Raw genomic sequence first — 19,879 nt, 5'->3', positions numbered from 1 at the left:
TTCTTTTAAAACTGAAAAATTCAAAGAAGAAAAACAAGACAGCTGGAGTCGGTTATTTATGACGTAACAGTTTATGCGACAGGTGAAGGTCGGAAGACAAACCTTCCCAACGTGTTTATCCATCTACAGTTGTACTCTCTGATCAATCTCATTCCCCCCGAGAGACGGATATAATAAAACCCAGATACGATGCGGTTGTTAAGTGGAGCGGTGTTGCGGGCCACGATGAGACACCGCTGTCGCTACTTTTCTGTGGCACAAAACAACTGGAACGCCAGAAAAGTAAGTTTAATAAAGTCTAGATAACAAGATAATTACCTAGTCCCTTGAACCAGTTCCATTACACAGAGTTAAAGTCATTGGACGGAGGCGGTTTGGTTAAGATTCCGGACGCTCGGTTTGAACATTAACGCATAAAGACTTCAACTTAAATATCAGCGATAGTTTTCTAAAAAACACAAAAGGTTAGATTGAAATACAACTTTTTTTTTCGGGTTCTAGTTTCCACACCGCCATATCTCCATGTTTACAGCGCTTGTTTCCAGAAAGCAGCGGTTAGACGGAGTCGACCGGCGGTGATAATTATCAATGTAACTCAGAACAGCGGGGCGTAAATCCGCTGCGGACGTTCCGTGCTGACCGGACCGCTCGCTGGTTGGTCCATCCACACCCGACGCGACCAGGACACGCAGCTTGAAATATCAACACCAACTCTGAACCGACTATATTCATTTGGGGACAGGTCAAAAAGAATGACCATTTATGTCCCGGGATATAAACACTAGGTTGTCATTGTACCTGAAATGAAAATGATAGGTCTTCTTCGATGAGGCTTGACATCCAGTAGCTGTTGCATTACCGCCACCTACTAGACTGGAGTATAACTCGCTTATACTGTTCTTAATTATCTTTCCTCAAAGTCATTTAAAAAAAGAAAAAGAAATACCCTACTATTTAACACTACACTCTCAAATAATAATAATAAATGCCCTACTCTACTATTTAAATCTATTTAGTCCTACTTCAGGCCAACAGTCTGAGAGGATGGGACACCACCACTCAACCCACCCTGTAACTCGTCTGACGTCTCTCACACCCAAACACCTCTCTGCAGCTGCCAACACAACCTCTATTTCCTGAGACTTATGTTCCATCCCTGCAGTACAGTTGATAATCGTTGTTATAAATGCTGAAGATCCAACTTTACTGAAACATATATCACTTATTGGTTTATATCTCTGTTCTGGTACAGATCTACTAGTCACACCCCTCCTCTCAGGATCCCTCCCTCTGTTCTGGTACAGATCTACTACACCCCTCCTCTCAGGATCCCTCCCTCTGTTCTGGTACAGATCTACTACACCAGTCCTCTCAGGATCCCTCCCTCTGTTCTGGTACAGATCTACTACACCCCTCCTCTCAGGATCCCTCCCTCTGTTCTGGTACAGATCTACTACACCAGTCCTCTCAGGATCCCTCCCTCTGTTCTGGTACAGATCTACTACACCCCTCCTCTCAGGATCCCTCCCTCTGTTCTGGTACAGATCTACTAGTCACACCAGTCCTCTCATGATCCCTCCCTCTGTTCTGGTACAGATCTACTAGCCACACCCCTCCTCTCAGGATCCCTCCCTCTGTTCTGGTACAGATCTACTAGTCACACCAGTCCTCTCAGGATCCCTCCCTCTGTTCTGGGTCAGATCTACTACACCCCTCCTCTCAGGATCCCTCCCTCTGTTCTGGTACAGGTCTACTACACCCCTCCTCTCAGGATCCCTCCCTCTGTTCTGGGTCAGATCTACTACACCCCTCCTCTCGGGATCCCTCCCTCTGTTCTGGTACAGGTCTACTACACCCCTCCTCTCAGGATCCCTCCCTCTGTTCTGGGTCAGATCTACTACACCCCTCCTCTCAGGATCCCTCCCTCTGTTCTGGTACAGATCTACTACACCAGTCCTCTCAGGATTCATCCCCCTTGGCCCATCTTCTCCTGTCTTCACTGCCTCAGCATATGACAACTCCTGCACCACTCTAACTCTGGGAACCTCAACCTGCCTCTCTCACAACTCCTATCAATAGTCCTGTGACTGTCATGTACAGCTAGCCACAGCCCTCTACTGTCTGTTGTTGTTGCTGCTGCTGTGCTAGTAGCTAGCTAGTGTGTTGACTGGTTGTGTTGACTATGTGTGTCCACACAGGGTCTGGTACTCGGTGTTTACGAGAGTGAGAAGGAGGACGACTCTCTCCATCTAACTGAATCAGCAGCTGGTGTCGACAGAGTTCTGTCTGGTAAACTGACTGAGCTGCTAAAGATGTGAGTCACACACACACACACACACACACACCTTCACACCTTCACACACACACACTTCACACACTTCACACACACACCTTCACACACACACCTTCACACTCACACCTTCACACTCACACCTTCACACACACACCTTCACACTCACACACACCTTCACACACACACCTTCACACACACACACTTCACACACACACCTTCACACTAATCTGTAAGAGTGTGTTTGTGTGTTGACTGGTGTAAAAACCTTCTCCTTGGTAACTCCTCAGATCAGGACCAGGTCTGAAGAAAGGGAAGAGCAGAATATTCTACGGTCTTCATGAGGTAATATATATTACCAGAATATTCTACGGTCTTCATGAGGTAATATATATTACCAGAATATTCTACGGTCTTCATGAGGTAATATATATTACCAGAATATTCTACAGTCTTCATGAGGTAATATATATTACCAGAATATTCTACGGTCTTCATGAGGTAATATATATTACCAGAATATTCTACGGTCTTCATGAGGTAATATATATTACCAGAATATTCTACGGTCTTCATGAGGTAATATATATTACCAGAATATTCTACGGTCTTCATGAGGTAATATATATTACCAGAATATTCTACGGTCTTCATGAGGTAATATATATTACCAGAATATTCTACGGTCTTCATGAGGTAATATATATTACCAGAATATTCTACGGTCTTCATGAGGTAATATATATTACCAGAATATTCTACGGTCTTCATGAGGTAATATAAATTACCAGAATATTCTAGTCTTCATGAGGTAATATATATTACCAGAATATTCTACGGTCTTCATGAGGTAATATATATTACCAGAATATTCTACGGTCTTCATGAGGTAATATATATTACCAGAATATTCTACGGTCTTCATGAGGTAATATATATTACCAGAATATTCTACGGTCTTCATGAGGTAATATATATTACCAGAGTATTCTACGGTCTTCATGAGGTAATATATATTACCAGAATATTCTACGGTCTTCATGAGGTAATATATATTACCAGAATATTCTACGGTCTTCATGAGGTAATATATATTACCAGAATATTCTACGGTCTTCATGAGGTAATATATATTACCAGAATATTCTACGGTCTTCATGAGGTAATATATATTACCAGAATATTCTACGGTCTTCATGAGGTAATATATATTACCAGAATATTCTGCGGTCTTCATGAGGTAATATATATTACCAGAGTATTCTACGGTCTTCATGAGGTAATATATATTACCAGAATATTCTACGGTCTTCATGAGGTAATATATATTACCAGAATATTCTACGGTCTTCATGAGGTAATATATATTACCAGAATATTCTACAGTCTTCATGAGGTAATATATATTACCAGAATATTCTACGGTCTTCATGAGGTAATATATATTACCAGAATATTCTGCGGTCTTCATGAGGTAATATATATATTAACTATATTACCAGAATATTCTACGGTCTTCATGAGGTAATATATATTACCAGAATATTCTACGGTCTTCATGAGGTAATATATATTACCAGAATATTCTACGGTCTTCATGAGGTAATATATATTACCAGAATATTCTACGGTCTTCATGAGGTAATATATATTACCAGAATATTCTGCGGTCTTCATGAGGTAATATATATTACCAGAGTATTCTACGGTCTTCATGAGGTAATATATATTACCAGAATATTCTACAGTCTTCATGAGGTAATATATATTACCAGAATATTCTACGGTCTTCATGAGGTAATATATATTACCAGAATATTCTACAGTCTTCATGAGGTAATATATATTACCAGAATATTCTACGGTCTTCATGAGGTAATATATATTACCAGAATATTCTGCGGTCTTCATGAGGTAATATATATATTAACTATATTACCAGAATATTCTACGGTCTTCATGAGGTAATATATATTACCAGAATATTCTACGGTCTTCATGAGGTAATATATATTACCAGAATATTCTACGGTCTTCATGAGGTAATATATATTACCAGAATATTCTACAGTCTTCATGAGGTAATATATATTACCAGAATATTCTACGGTCTTCATGAGGTAATATATATTACCAGAATATTCTACAGTCTTCATGAGGTAATATATATTACCAGAATATTCTACGGTCTTCATGAGGTAATATATATTACCAGAATATTCTGCGGTCTTCATGAGGTAATATATATATTAACTATATTACCAGAATATTCTACGGTCTTCATGAGGTAATATATATTACCAGAATATTCTACGGTCTTCATGAGGTAATATATATTACCAGAATATTCTACGGTCTTCATGAGGTAATATATATTACCAGAATATTCTACGGTCTTCATGAGGTAATATATATTACCAGAATATTCTACGGTCTTCATGAGGTAATATATATTACCAGAATATTCTACGGTCTTCATGAGGTAATATATATTACCAGAATATTCTACGGTCTTCATGAGGTAATATATATTACCAGAATATTCTACGGTCTTCATGAGGTAATATATATTACCAGAATATTCTACGGTCTTCATGAGGTAATATATATATTAACTGTAGTGACGCTGTAACAACAGAAATTAAACTCGTCTTCTCACTGAGCATCCAGGATGAAGCAGATATTATAGATGAGAGCAAGACGATACATGCTTAATAATTACCGTGTGTGTGTGTGTGTGTGTGTGTGTGTGTGCATGCATACATACAGGACTTCCCATGCATAGCAGTAGTCGGTCTAGGGAGGAACTCTCTGGGTGTGTGTGGAACAGAGTACTGGGACACCTGTAAGGAGAACATCAGGGCTGCTATAGCAGGTGAGTCTCTCCTTTTACATGGCTGTGTGTGTGTGATGGTACCGTTCTTAGTGATCAATACACAACCTACTCCACGTTTTATAACTCAAATATTGAGTATGTTTTCTAAGAGGTAATAAACCAAGATGTCTGATTGTGTCTGTCTTCACAGCCCAGAGTTTATACTTAGTGGAGAAGCACCTCTCAGTACCAATAAACCTGTGACTCATATCGAATATGATTCTACCAACTCTGCACAACTCTTAGGGCAACACAGATATTTTAATGTTGAAATTGATCAGAAGATTTGATTGGGAATCATTGATGGACAGAGATATGGGTTTAATGACAGCCAGTCTGTCAGTCAGGAGGCTGTAGGGTTCTCCAGAACCATGTGTTGACCCATATAGAGGTGGATGGGTTTAATAACAGCCAGTCTGTCTGTCAGGAGGCTGCAGGGTTCTCCAGAACCATGTGTTGACCCATATAGAGGTGGATGGGTTTAATAACAGCCAGTCTGTCTGTCAGGAGGCTGCAGGGTTCTCCAGAACCATGTGTTGACCCATATAGAGGTGGATGGGTTTAATAACAGCCAGTCTGTCTGTCAGGAGGCTGTAGGGTTCTCCAGAACCATGTGTTGACCCATATAGAGGTGGATGGGTGTAATGACAGCCAGTCAGCAGCAGAGGGAGCTGTTCTTGGGCTGTTTACTTACGATGACCTGAAAACCAAGAAGAAGACCAGAGTCACCACACAGCTGCATGGCAGGTACACACATACACACACACACACACACACACACTGGCACACACTGGCACACGGACATCCACTGACTCTGTAACCTGTGTGTGTGTCCAGTGGATGTGTGTCTGGCTGGGAGAAAGGCGTGTTGTACGGAGAGGGGCAGAACCTGGCCCGTTACCTGATGGAAGCTCCAGCCAATCATGTCACTCCGTCAGTCTTCGCTGACACCATCACAAACAGACTGGCTCCCTACGCCGACCACGTCACCGTCCATAAGAGGTACAGAGGGGTACTGGGGGGGGGGGGGGGGGTACTGGAGGAAGGGGAGGGACTGGGGGGGTGGGAGGGAGGGGAGGGATGAGGAGGGACTGGAGGGATGAGGGACTGGAGGAGGGACTGGGGGGATGAGGGACTGGAGGAGGGACTGGGGGGATGAGGGACTGGAGGAGGGACTGAGGGGACGAGGGATGAGGAGGAGGGACTGGAGGAGGGACTGGGTGGAGGGACTGGGGGGATGAGGGACTGGGGGGATGAGGGACTGGGGGGAGGAGGGACTGGGGGGAGGAGGGACTGGGGGGACGAGGGATGAGGAGGAGGAGGGACTGGAGGGATGAGGAGGAAGAGGAGGGACTGGGGGGATGAGGAGGAGGGACTGGGGGATGAGGGACTGGGGGGAGGACTGGGGGGACGAGTGATGAGGAGGAGGAGGGACTGGAGGGATGAGGAGGGACTGGGGGGACGAGGGAGTGGGGAGGAGGGACTGGGGGGATGGGAGGGGGAGGAGTCAGGATGTAACATTTATTTTGACAAAAGTTTAATTATGGATGTCATTAACAAGTGTGTGTGTGTGTGTGTGTGTGTGTGTGTGCAGGTCTCAAGAGTGGATAGAGGAGCAGCAGATGGGAGCGTTCCTCAGTGTTTCTAAAGGTGATAGATGGGAGGGTTCCTCAGTGTTTCTAAAGGTGATAGATGGGAGGGTTCCTCAGTGTTTCTAAAGGTGATAGATGGGAGGGTTCCTCAGTGTTTCTAAAGGTGATAGATGGGAGGGTTCCTCAGTGTTTCTAAAGGTGATAGATGGGAGGGTTCCTCAGTGTTTCTAAAGGTGATAGATGGGAGGGTTCCTCAGTGTTTCTAAAGGTGATAGATGGGAGGTTATATACAGTTGGTTCAGGGCCAGTAAAACGGCAGCCTCCAGTGACATTATATTATATACAGTTGGTTCAGCCTCCAGATACATTATATTATATACAGTTGGTTCAGGGCCTCCAGATACATTATATTATATACAGTTGGTTCAGCCTCCAGCGACATTATATTATATACAGTTGGTTCAGCCTCCAGATACATTATATTATATACAGTTGGTTCAGCCTCCAGATACATTATATTATATACAGTTGGTTCAGCCTCCAGATACATTATATTATATACAGTTGGTTCAGCCTCCAGATACATTATATTATATACAGTTGGTTCAGCCTCCAGATACATTATATTATATACAGTTGGTTCAGGGCCTCCAGATACATTATATTATATACAGTTGGTTCAGGGCCTCCAGATACATTATATTATATACAGTTGGTTCAGCCTCCAGATACATTATATTATATACAGTTGGTTCAGCCTCCAGATACATTATATTATATACAGTTGGTTCAGCCTCCAGATACATTATATTATATACAGTTGGTTCAGGGCCTCCAGATACATTATATTATATACAGTTGGTTCAGCCTCCAGATACATTATATTATATACAGTTGGTTCAGCCTCCAGATACATTATATTATATACAGTTGGTTCAGGGCCTCCAGATACATTATATTATATACAGTTGGTTCAGCCTCCAGATACATTATATTATATACAGTTGGTTCAGCCTCCAGATACATTATATTATATACAGTTGGTTCAGCCTCCAGATACATTATATTATATACAGTTGGTTCAGCCTCCAGATACATTATATTATATACAGTTGGTTCAGCCTCCAGATACATTATATTATATACAGTTGGTTCAGCCTCCAGATACATTATATTATATACAGTTGGTTCAGCCTCCAGATACATTATATTATATACAGTTGGTTCAGCCTCCAGATACATTATATTATATACAGTTGGTTCAGCCTCCAGATACATTATATTATATACAGTTGGTTCAGGGCCTCCAGATACATTATATTATATACAGTTGGTTCAGCCTCCAGATACATTATATTATATACAGTTGGTTCAGCCTCCAGATACATTATATTATATACAGTTGGTTCAGCCTCCAGATACATTATATTATATACAGTTGGTTCAGCCTCCAGATACATTATATTATATACAGTTGGTTCAGCCTCCAGATACATTATATTATATACAGTTGGTTCAGCCTCCAGATACATTATATTATATACAGTTGGTTCAGCCTCCAGATACATTATATTATATACAGTTGGTTCAGCCTCCAGATACATTATATTATATACAGTTGGTTCAGGGCCTCCAGATACATTATATTATATACAGTTGGTTCAGGGCCTCCAGATACATTATATTATATACAGTTGGTTCAGGGCCTCCAGATACATTATATTATATACAGTTGGTTCAGCCTCCAGATACATTATATTATATACAGTTGGTTCAGCCTCCAGATACATTATATTATATACAGTTGGTTCGGCCTCCAGATACATTATATTATATACAGTTGGTTCAGGGCCTCCAGATACATTATATTATATACAGTTGGTTCAGCCTCCAGATACATTATATTATATACAGTTGGTTCAGGGCCTCCAGATACATTATATTATATACAGTTGGTTCAGGGCCTCCAGATACATTATATTATATACAGTTGGTTCAGCCTCCATATACATTATATTATATACAGTTGGTTCAGCCTCCAGATACATTATATTATATACAGTTGGTTCAGCCTCCAGATACATTATATTATATACAGTTGGTTCAGCCTCCAGATACATTATATTATATACAGTTGGTTCAGCCTCCAGATACATTATATTATATACAGTTGGTTCAGCCTCCAGCGACATTATATTATATACAGTTGGTTCAGCCTCCAGATATATTATATTATATACAGTTGGTTCAGCCTCCAGATACATTATATTATATACAGTTGGTTCAGCCTCCAGCGACATTATATTATATACAGTTGGTTCAGCCTCCAGATACATTATATTATATACAGTTGGTTCAGCCTCCAGCGACATTATATTATATACAGTTGGTTCAGCCTCCAGATACATTATATTATATACAGTTGGTTCAGCCTCCAGATACATTATATTATATACAGTTGGTTCAGCCTCCAGATACATTATATTATATACAGTTGGTTCAGGGCCTCCAGATACATTATATTATATACAGTTGGTTCAGCCTCCAGATACATTATATTATATACAGTTGGTTCAGCCTCCAGATACATTATATTATATACAGTTGGTTCAGCCTCCAGATACATTATATTATATACAGTTGGTTCAGCCTCCAGCGACATTATATTATATACAGTTGGTTCAGCCTCCAGATACATTATATTATATACAGTTGGTTCAGCCTCCAGATACATTATATTATATACAGTTGGTTCAGCCTCCAGATACATTATATTATATACAGTTGGTTCAGCCTCCAGATACATTATATTATATACAGTTGGTTCAGCCTCCAGATACATTATATTATATACAGTTGGTTCAGCCTCCAGATACATTATATTATATACAGTTGGTTCAGGGCCTCCAGCGACATTATATTTAAAAGGGAAAACAGAGTTGTTGTTTTACTCAACATGTTTTGTTGTTGATATTGTTACTGTTGAGAGGAGAACTCTCACTGTACCGTTTATACCCTGCTGTCTCCTGGGACAAAGAAACGTTTGATTATTGTTACTGTTGAGAGGAGAACTCTCACTGTACCGTTTATACCCTGCTGTCTCCTGGGACAAAGAAACGTTTGATTTGTTTTGTTGTTTTAGGCTCAGAGGAACCGCCTGTCTTCCTGGAGCTACACTACAACGGTTGTCCTGACAACGCACAGTGTCCTCTACTGCTGGTGGGCAAGGGCATCACCTTTGACAGGTACGCGCACACATCACTGCTGTCCAATCAGGGTGCTCTATTCACTGTGTTGGACACACTAGTGGTTAAAATATCAGCTGCCGTTTTTTTAAAGATTCCTAGTCTCAATTAATTGATACAACTGTTAACTGTTACTTACTCTCTCTGTCTAGTGGTGGGATCAGTCTAAAGCCTCCGTCAGGTATGGACGCGATGAGGGCTGATATGGGAGGAGCCGCCACGGTGTGTTCCGCCATCGTCACGGCAGCAGCCCTCAACCTGCCAATCAACATCATAGGTGAGCTTGCGGCGACGTGACGCGCTAGCCAATCAGTATCTAGAGCAGGGATCCCCGACCCTGTTCCTGGAGAACTACTGTCCTGTAGGTTTTAACTCCAGGAGGGTATCTCTCCAGGAACAGGGTTGGAGTTAAAACCTTCAGGAGGGTATCTCTCCAGGAACAGGGTTGGAGTTAAAACCTACAGGAGGGTATCTCTCCAGGAACAGGGTTGGAGTTAAAACCTTCAGGAGGGTATCTCTCCAGGAACAGGGTTGGAGTTAAAACCTACAGGAGGGTATCTCTCCAGTAAAAGGGTTGGAGTTAAAACCTTCAGGAGGGTATCTCTCCAGGAACGGGGTTGGAGTTAAAACCTACAGGAGGGTATCTCTCCAGGAACAGGGTTGGAGTTAAAACCTTCAGGAGGGTATCTCTCCAGGAACAGGGTTGGAGTTAAAACCTACAGGAGGGTATCTCTCCAGGAACGGGGTTGGAGTTAGTCTGCAGCTTGTCTCCTAGAGGTTTATAGTTTGGTCTGCAGCTTGTCTCCTAGAAGGTTCTAGTTTGGTCTGCAGCTTGTCTCCTAGAGGTTTCTAGTTTGGTCTGCAGCTTGTCTCCTAGAGGTTTCTAGTTTGGTCTGCAGCTTGTCTCCTAGAGGTTTCTAGTTTGGTCTGCAGCTTGTCTCCTAGAGGTTTCTAGTTTGGTCTGCAGCTTGTCTGCTAGAAGGTTCTAGTTTGGTCTGCAGCTTGTCTGCTAGAAGGTTCTAGTTTGGTCTGCAGCTTGTCTCCTAGAGGTTTCTAGTTTGGTCTGCAGCTTGTCTCCTAGATGTTTCTAGTTTGACCTGCAGCTTGTCTCCTAGAGGTTTATAGTTTGGTCTGCAGCTTGTCTCCTAGAAGGTTCTAGTTTGGTCTGCAGCTTGTCTCCTAGAAGGTTCTAGTTTGGTCTGCAGCTTGTCTGCTAGGGGTTTGTAGTTTGGTCTGCAGCTTGTCTCCTAGAGGTTTCTAGTTTGGTCTGCAGCTTGTCTGCTAGAAGGTTCTAGTTTGGTCTGCAGCTTGTCTCCTAGAGGTTTATACACAGGAAGTAGTAATGTGTGTTATTAACCCCCAGGTCTTGCACCTCTCTGTGAGAACATGCCCAGTGGGAAAGCCAACAAGCCTGGAGATGTCGTCACCGCCAAGAACGGCAAAACCATACAGGTATTTGTTACCGTGGCTACTAAACCATACAGGTCTTTGTTACCGTGGCAACTAAACCATACAGGCCTTTGTTACTGTGGCTACTAAACCTGCAGGTATTTGTTACCGTGGCTACTAAACCTGCAGGTATTTGTTACCATCGCTACTAAACCATACAGGTGTGTGTGTGTGTTACCATGGCTACTAAAACCATACAGGTCTTTGTTACCGTGGCAACTAAACCATACAGGTCTTTGTTACCGTGGCTACTAAACCTGCAGGTATTTGTTACCATCGCTATTAAACCATACAGGTGTGTGTGTTACCGTGGCTACTAAACCATACAGGTATTTGTTACCGTGGCTACTAAACCATGCTTGTCTTTGTTACCGTGGCTACTAAACCATACTGGTCTTTGTTACCGTAGCTACTAAACCCTACAGGTATTTGTTACCGTGGCTACTAAGCCATGCAGGTGTGTGTGTGTGTGTGTGTGTGTGTGTGTGTGTGTGTGTTACCGTGGCTACTAAACCATTTCAGGTCTTTGTTACCATGGCTACTAAACCATACAGGTTTTTGTTACCGTGGCTACTAAACCATGCAGGTCATTGTTACTGTGGCTACTAAACCATACAGGTCTTTGTTACCGTGGCTACTAAACCACGCAGGTCTTTGTTTACATCAAATTAAGTATTTTGTGTGTGTGTGTGTAGGTGGACAACACGGACGCAGAGGGACGGTTGATCCTAGCAGATGCTCTCTGTTACGCTCACAGCTTCAACCCCAGAGCCATCGTCAACGCTGCTACCCTCACTGGTTAGTACCCTCCCTGGTTAGTACCCTCCCTGGTTAGTACCCTCCCTGGTTAGTACCCTCCCTGGTTAGTACCCTCACTGGTTAGTACCCTCACTGGTTAGTACCCTCACTGGTTAGTACCCTGTGTGTGTTGGTGAGACGGCCATCGTCAACGCTGCTACCCTCACTGGTTAGTACCCTCACTGGTTAGTACCCTGTGTGTGTTGGTGAGACGGCCATCGTCAACGCTGCTACCCTCACTGGTTAGTACCCTCACTGGTTAGTACCCTGTGTGTGTTGGTGAGACGGCCATCGTCAACGCTGCTACCCTCACTGGTTAGTACCCTCACTGGTTAGTACCCTGTGTGTGTTGGTGAGACGGCCGTCGCTATTCACTAACCGGCTAGTCTATTGGTCACTTGTGTTTTCTGTCTGTCTCTCAGGAGCGATGGATGTTGCTCTGGGTTCAGCAGCGACAGGAGTCTTCACCAACTCTGACTGGCTCTGGGAACAGCTTCACAAGGTAACACACACAGACACACACACACACACTGAAAAGCCATCCTCTATTATAATTGGGTACGTTGGGTTCTTCTATCAAAATGTCTCACGTTTGGAAATCAACTAAAATGTATTGAACTTGTTCCAAAAAAAAACATTATTTTGCACAATATTATGAACTGAAAAGATCTGAAATCCATATTTCCTGTAACTGTCTGACGAGGAACATGTGGAAATGCCCCTGTGTGTCTGTGGTTTCTGTGCCATATTTCCTGTAACTGTCTGACGAGGAACATGTGGAAATGCCCCTGTGTGTCTGTGGTTTCTGTGCCATATTTCCTGTAACTGTCTGACGAGGAACACGTGGAAATGCCCCTGTGTGTCTGTGGTTTCTGTGCCATATTTCCTGTAACTCTGACGAGGGACACGTGGAAATGCCCCTGTGTGTCTGTGGTTTCTGTGCCATATTTCCTGTAACTCTGACGAGGAACATGTGGAAATGCCCCTGTGTGTCTGTCTGTCTGGTTTCTGTGCCTTCAGAAAGTGGACATAACCCCTTGCCTTATTACAGCCTGGATTCAAAATGGATCGATGTCTTTCTCCCCCATAATAACCAAGTAAAAACATGTTTTTAGAAATTGTTACATTTATTGAAAATTAAATACTGAAATATCTAATTTACATAAAGTATTCACACCCCCGAGTCACTTTGTCTTTCTTTTAAAGGCTCTAAGAGTCATTACAGATTAGAGTCTTTCTGGGTAAGGCTCTAAGAGTCATTACAGATTAGAGTCTTTCTGGGTAAGGCTCTAAGAGTGATTACAGCTGTGAGTCTTTCTGGGTACGTCTCTAAGAGCGATTACAGCTGTGAGTCTTTCTAGGTAAGTCTCTAAGAGCTTTCCACACCTGGATTGTGCAACATTCTTTTCTCAATTCTTCAAGCTCTGTCACGTTGGTTGTTGATCATTGCTAGACAACCATTTCCAGGTCTGACCATAGATTTAAGTAACTGCTGAAAGGTGAATTCATCTCCCAGTGTCTGGTGGAAAGCAGACTGAACCAGGTTTTCCTCTAAGATTTTGCCTGTTCTTAGCTCCATTCCGTTTCTTTTTATCCTGTAAAACTCCCCAGTACTTAACTATTACAACCATACCCATAACATGATGCAGCCACCACTATGCTTGAAGTGTTACTCAGTAATGTGTTGTATTGGATTTGCCCCAAACATAACGCGTTGTATTCAGGACACAAAGTTAAATGCTCTACCACATTTGACGCACTATTACTTTAGTGTCTTGTTGCAAACAGGAAGCATGGTTTGGAATATTTTTATTCTGTACAGGCTTCCTTCTGTTCACTGTGTCATTTAGGTTAGTATTGTGGAGTAACGACAATGTTGTTGATCCATCCTCAGTTTTCTCCTATCACAGTCATTAAACTCTGTAACTGTTTTAAAGTCACCATTGGCCTCATGGTGAAATCCCTGAGCGGTTTCCTTCCTCTCCGGCAACTAAGTTAGGAAGGACGCCTGTATCTTTGTAGTGACTGGGTGTATTGATACACCATCTAAAGTGTAATTAATAACTTCACCAGGCTCAAAGGGATATTCAATGTCTGTTTGTTTTTTTACCCATCTACCGATAGGATGCAAGGCAGTGGAAAACCTCCCTGGTCTTTGTGGTTGAATCTGTGTTTGAAATTCACTGCTGGACTGAGGGACCTTACAGATAATTGTATGTGTGGGGAAAGAGATGAGGAAGTCATTAAAAAACTAATGTTAAACACTATTATACACAGTGTCCAAGCACATCTTCACTCCTGAACTTGAGGCTTGTCATAACAAAGGAGTTGAATACTGATTAACTGAAGACGTTTCAGTTTTAATTCATTTGTTAAAATTTCGAAAAACACAACAAAATGTGGGGAAAGTCAAGGGGTGTGAATACTTTCTGAAGGCACTGCATGTCTACACTTTGTAACTGTTAGCAATGATGCTAATGCTGCTGATGCTAATGCTACTGATGCTGCTAATGCTACTGATGATGCTAATGCTACTGATGATGCTAATGCTACTGATGCTGCTAATGCTACTGATGATGCTAATGCTACTGATGATGCTAATGCTACTGATGATGCTAATGCTACTGATGATGCTAATGCTACTGATGCTGCTAATGCTACTGATGATGCTAATGCTACTGATGATACCATTCTTCCCCATCTCAATTAAGAGTTAACTATAAAGTAGCCTCTGCATATCTGCATCAGTCCAGTAGTCCTGTGTTTTGCATAATATATATATAAAGAAACTTCCTCTGATTTTTCTCTCCCTCTAGTGGTCTCCTGATGTGGTTTAAGCATTTGCTGTGGAGTTGGAACATTTGAATGTAGTTGTTTTTCTATTGAAAGTGTGATTTCTGAGAGTGAAAACCAGGCAGAATCTGTCCTTGTCCCTGTGCCGTTGTGGTATTGAGTTTAGCGATACTAAACCTGGTATACAAGTCAAAATTCTGCTATTGTGACCTCACTAACACACTAACACTGTAATATATAAACACCGTGGTGTCTCTCTGTGTTAGGCCAGTGTGGTAACAGGAGACAGGGTATGGAGGGTTACATACACACTGTGGTGTGTCTCTCTGTGTTAGGAGACAGGGTATGGAGGGTTATATACACACTGTGGTGTGTCTCTCTGTGTTAGGAGACAGGGTATGGAGGGTTATATACACACTGTGGTGTCTCTCTGTGTTAGGAGACAGGGTATGGAGGGTTATATACACACTGTGGTGTCTCTCTGTGTTAGGAGACAGGGTATGGAGGGTTATATACACACTGTGGTGTCTCTCTGTGTTAGGAGACAGGGTATGGAGGGTTACATACACACTGTGGTGTCTCTCTGTGTTAGGAGACAGGGTATGGAGGGTTACATACACACTGTGGTGTCTCTCTGTGTTAGGAGACAGGGTATGGAGGGTTACATACACACTGTGGTGTGTCTCTCTGTGTTAGGAGACAGGGTATGGAGGGTTACATACACACTGTGGTGTGTCTCTCTGTGTTAGGAGACAGGGTATGGAGGGTTACATACACACTGTGGTGTGTCTCTCTGTGTTAGGAGACAGGGTATGGAGGGTTACATACACACTGTGGTGTGTCTCTGTGTTAGGAGACAGGGTATGGAGGGTTACATACACACTGTGGTGTCTCTCTGTGTTAGGAGACAGGGTATGGAGGGTTACATACACACTGTGGTGTCTCTCTGTGTTAGGCCAGTGTGGTAACAGGAGACCGGGTGTGGAGGATGCCGTTGTTTCAACATTACACCAGACAGGTCACTGACTGCCAGCTGGCCGACCTCAACAACGTCGGCAAGTACAGCCGGTAAGAACACACACACACACACACACACACACACACACACACAGGTAACATCTAGAAACAACCCTAAACAACTTCTGTGTTAATGCCATCTTACGTGTGTGTGTGTGTGTGTGTGTGTGTGTGTGTGTGTGTGTGTGTGTGCGTGCGTGCGTGTGTAGTTCTGGCGGAGCCTGCACGGCGGCAGCGTTTCTGAGGGAGTTTGTGACGGCTCCTCATTGGGCGCACCTGGACATCGCCGGGGTGATGACCAATAAGGACGAGGTACGGTAGTCTTCTGGAACATTGATCTTAGAGCTGTTTTTGATTTTTGTATTGATTTTACCGGGTTCGTCTCACTGAGTTGATTTTTGTATTGATTTTACCGGGTTCGTCTCACTGAGTTGATTTTTGTATTGATTTTACCGGGTTCGTCTCACTGAGTTGAAATATCTTTTGCAAAAGAGACCTGGGCAAAATGGCAGCACACAAAGCTTAAAACATGTACAACATAAAACACTACAGTTTAAAGGTTGACTTTGGGGGGGGGGGGGGGACGCTAAAATAAAGGCTTTAAACTGTAGAACTGATCAATGCAGCGTCATACCAGGTCAGTTCATCCTTAAAAACTAAAACTAATGAACGAAGAAGATATTTGGCTGCAGAAGTGCCATTTCATATTGACCTCTACAGCTTCCTGTGAAATGACTTCACAAATACTGGAGGAGTTACTGGCTAGCTACAGTGGCTAGCTTAGCTAACGAACATCAACACACACTGGAGGAGTTACTGGCTAGCTTAGCTAACGAACATCAACACACACTGGAGGAGTTACTGGCTAGCTACAGTGGCTAGCTTAGCTAACGAACATCAACACACACTGGAGGAGTTACTGGCTAGCTACAGTGGCTAGCTTAGCTAACGAACATCAACACACACTGGAGGAGTTACTGGCTAGCTACAGTGGCTAGCTTAGCTAACGAACTAGCTATGACACATCAACACACACTGGAGGAGTTACTGGCTAGCTACAGTGGCTAGCTTAGCTAACGAACATCAACACACACTGGAGGAGTTACTGGCTAGCTTAGCTAATGAACATCAACACACACTGGAGGAGTTACTGGCTAGCTACAGTGGCTAGCTTAGCTAACGAACATCAACACACACTGGAGGAGTTACTGGCTAGCTACAGTGGCTAGCTTAGCTAACGAACTAGCTATGACACATCAACACACACTGGAGGAGTTACTGGCTAGCTACAGTGGCTAGCTTAGCTAACGAACATCAACACACACAGGAGGAGTTACTGGCTAGCTACAGTGGCTAGCTTAGCTAACGAACATCAACACACACTGGAGGAGTTACTGGCTAGCTACAGTGGCTAGCTTAGCTAACGAACATCAACACACACTGGAGGAGTTACTGGCTAGCTACAGTGGCTAGCTTAGCTAACAAACTAGCTCTGTTGGTCACGGCGCGCATGATCAGAATGATACATCAATCACAACTCCTTCTGTTAGTGTTCTAGAACCATGACTACCACAACCCCTTCTGTTAGTGTTCTGGAAACATGATGACCACAACCCCTTCTGTTAGTGTTCTGGAACCATGATGACCACAACCCCTTCTGTTAGTGTTCTAGAACCATGACGACCACAACCCCTTCTGTTAGTGTTCTAGAACCATGACGACCACAACCCCTTCTGTTAGTGTTCTAGAACCATGACGACCACAACCCCTTCTGTTAGTGTTCAGGAAACATGACGACCACAACCCCTTCTGTTAGTGTTCTAGAACCATGACGACCACAACCCCTTCTGTTAGTGTTCAGGAACCATGACGACCACAACCCCTTCTGTTAGTGTTCAGGAACCATGACGACCACAACCCCTTCTGTTAGTGTTCTGGAACCATGATGACCACAACCCCTTCTGTTAGTGTTCTAGAACCATGACGACCACAACCCCTTCTGTTAGTGTTCTAGAACCATGACGACCACAACCCCTTCTGTTAGTGTTCTAGAACCATGACGACCACAACCCCTTCTGTTAGTGTTCAGGAACCATGACGACCACAACCCCTTCTGTTAGTGTTCTAGAACCATGACGACCACAACCCCTTCTGTTAGTGTTCAGGAACCATGACGACCACAACCCCTTCTGTTAGTGTTCAGGAACCATGACGACCACAACCCCTTCTGTTAGTGTTCTAGAACCATGACGACCACAACCCCTTCTGTTAGTGTTCAGGAAACATGACGACCACAACCCCTTCTGTTAGTGTTCAGGAACCATGACGACCACAACCCCTTCTGTTAGTGTTCTAGAACCATGACGACCACAACCCCTTCTGTTAGTGTTCAGGAACCATGACGACCACAACCCCTTCTGTTAGTGTTCTAGAACCATGACGACCACAACCCCTTCTGTTAGTGTTCTAGAACCATGACGACCACAACCCCTTCTGTTAGTGTTCAGGAAACATGACGACCACAACCCCTTCTGTTAGTGTTCTAGAACCATGATGACCACAACCCCTTCTGTTCTGTCCGGCTGAGGGGTTTGGATGAGAGACGCTGGCTGCTGTCCTGTTGGACATTAACAATACACTTTTCTCTTTTTAGATTCTCTCTCACTGTTTGTCTCTCTCCAGGTTCCCTACCTGAAGAAAGGAATGTCTGGGAGACCGACACGAACACTGGTAGAGTTCGCTGCTGGACTGGCCAACCAAGCCTGAAGACACACACACACACCACTCCTACACACACTGAGCTGGCTGGAGAATGATTATTCTGTAGAGACAGAGACACTGGTACTGTGTAGAGTTAGACTGCTTCCCAAATAGCACCTTATTCCCTACCCATTGGAGTCTGGTCTAAAGTAGTGGACTATATAGGGAATAGGCCCTTTTTGTCCCCTCATATATGTATATATATATATATATATATATATATATATATATATATATATATATATATATATATATATAATGCTATTTGGGATGTATCCTGAGTCATCTGGTAATATGCTGTGCATCGAGAGGGTTGAAGAGGACATTTCCACCCCCGTGCCCCAGCACATGTAACTAATTCCCTCTCTAGCCTAGTTTATAGCCTACATTCATTGAGAAACTGAATGTATGTAAATGGACAAGGTATATCGTATCCTTCCCTACAAGGTATATCGTATCCTTCCCTACAAGGTATATCGTATCCTTCCCTACAAGGTATATCGTATCCTTCCCTACAAAAAAGAGTTTGCAGTCAGAGTGCAGTGTAACTGCATCCAAAATATGTAATGTTATTCTGCATTCACTGCTTACAAAATACCACAGTCGACTTTAATCTTGTTTTGGAACGGTAACAACGCAAAGTGTTGTTGCGTAGCGACACTACGCAGCCCTGCAATTTATAACTGGAAGAACGCAGGATGGCCTTTTCTGCGTAGCGTTCTTGCGTTGCATAGTAGGGTAAAAACGAGGCTTCAGTGACAGTCAGTTAACCAACCTCTTCTGTCCAGTAGTTGTGGGATAAACTAATGCTGAAGTTGGTATGCACTTCTGCGCACAAAAACTGTCAAATATTATTATTGCCATGTCATTTAAATAAAACACCAATAAAACCATTTTGGGGGATCAATGTGTCTTATGTGTATTATAGTGTAAATGACAAATTGTTTTAATATAGTCATTAAGTAGAACCTATTAAATTCCTCAGCCAGTGTGGCATGTCCTAGTTGCTATATTTAGAAACTTTTCAGACTACCCTGGCAACTTTTTTTTTCAAACAGCA

At 42.9% G+C, this 19,879-nt stretch overlaps 1 protein-coding gene across 6 annotated transcripts; it reads left to right on the top strand.

The window, feature by feature from the left end:
• Positions 1 to 22: 22 nt before the first annotated feature.
• On the top strand, positions 23 to 19,722 carry lap3 (leucine aminopeptidase 3). Of its 6 annotated transcripts, none has more exons than XR_016484006.1 (16): positions 23 to 282; positions 2,199 to 2,314; positions 2,581 to 2,635; positions 5,060 to 5,165; positions 5,753 to 5,912; positions 6,003 to 6,167; positions 6,760 to 6,815; positions 9,900 to 10,002; positions 10,155 to 10,279; positions 11,366 to 11,454; positions 12,147 to 12,249; positions 12,672 to 12,751; positions 15,998 to 16,110; positions 16,269 to 16,371; positions 18,742 to 19,242; positions 19,315 to 19,722. XR_016484006.1 is itself a non-coding variant. In XM_090188444.1 (16 exons), the coding sequence occupies exons 1-16, from the start codon at positions 190 to 192 to the stop codon at positions 18,823 to 18,825; spliced, it is 1,551 nt and encodes a 516-aa protein (XP_090044570.1). In that variant the 5' UTR covers positions 54 to 189; the 3' UTR covers positions 18,826 to 19,265. The 6 variants fall into 6 exon arrangements, 5 of the variants coding, with proteins under 5 accessions (XP_090044569.1, XP_090044571.1, XP_090044570.1 ...); XM_090188444.1 differs by lacking the exon at positions 19,315 to 19,722 and adding an exon at positions 5,593 to 5,636 and having other exon boundaries at positions 54 to 282; positions 5,797 to 5,912; positions 18,742 to 19,265; XM_090188443.1 differs by lacking the exon at positions 19,315 to 19,722 and having other exon boundaries at positions 46 to 282; positions 18,742 to 19,265.
• Positions 19,723 to 19,879: the final 157 nt, after the last annotated feature.

This window comes from Oncorhynchus mykiss, chromosome 10 (genome assembly GCF_057628025.1).
Source record: "Oncorhynchus mykiss isolate SJ-2025 chromosome 10, ASM5762802v1, whole genome shotgun sequence".
NCBI classification, from domain to species: domain Eukaryota; kingdom Metazoa; phylum Chordata; class Actinopteri; order Salmoniformes; family Salmonidae; genus Oncorhynchus; species Oncorhynchus mykiss.
The sequence above is the reverse complement of the archived record's forward strand: the minus strand, read 5'-3'. Positions and strand labels throughout refer to the sequence as shown.

Bases quoted from the DNA above. Each gene is read 5' to 3' on its own strand.
- lap3 (XM_090188443.1), top strand. From the start codon at position 190: ATGCGGTTGTTAAGTGGAGCGGTGTTGCGGGCCACGATGAGACACCGC. The intron at 5,913-6,002 runs GTACACACATAC...GTGTGTGTCCAG, and splicing joins ACCACACAGCTGCATGGCAG to TGGATGTGTGTCTGGCTGGG. The intron at 12,752-15,997 runs GTAACACACACA...TCTCTGTGTTAG, and splicing joins TCTGGGAACAGCTTCACAAG to GCCAGTGTGGTAACAGGAGA.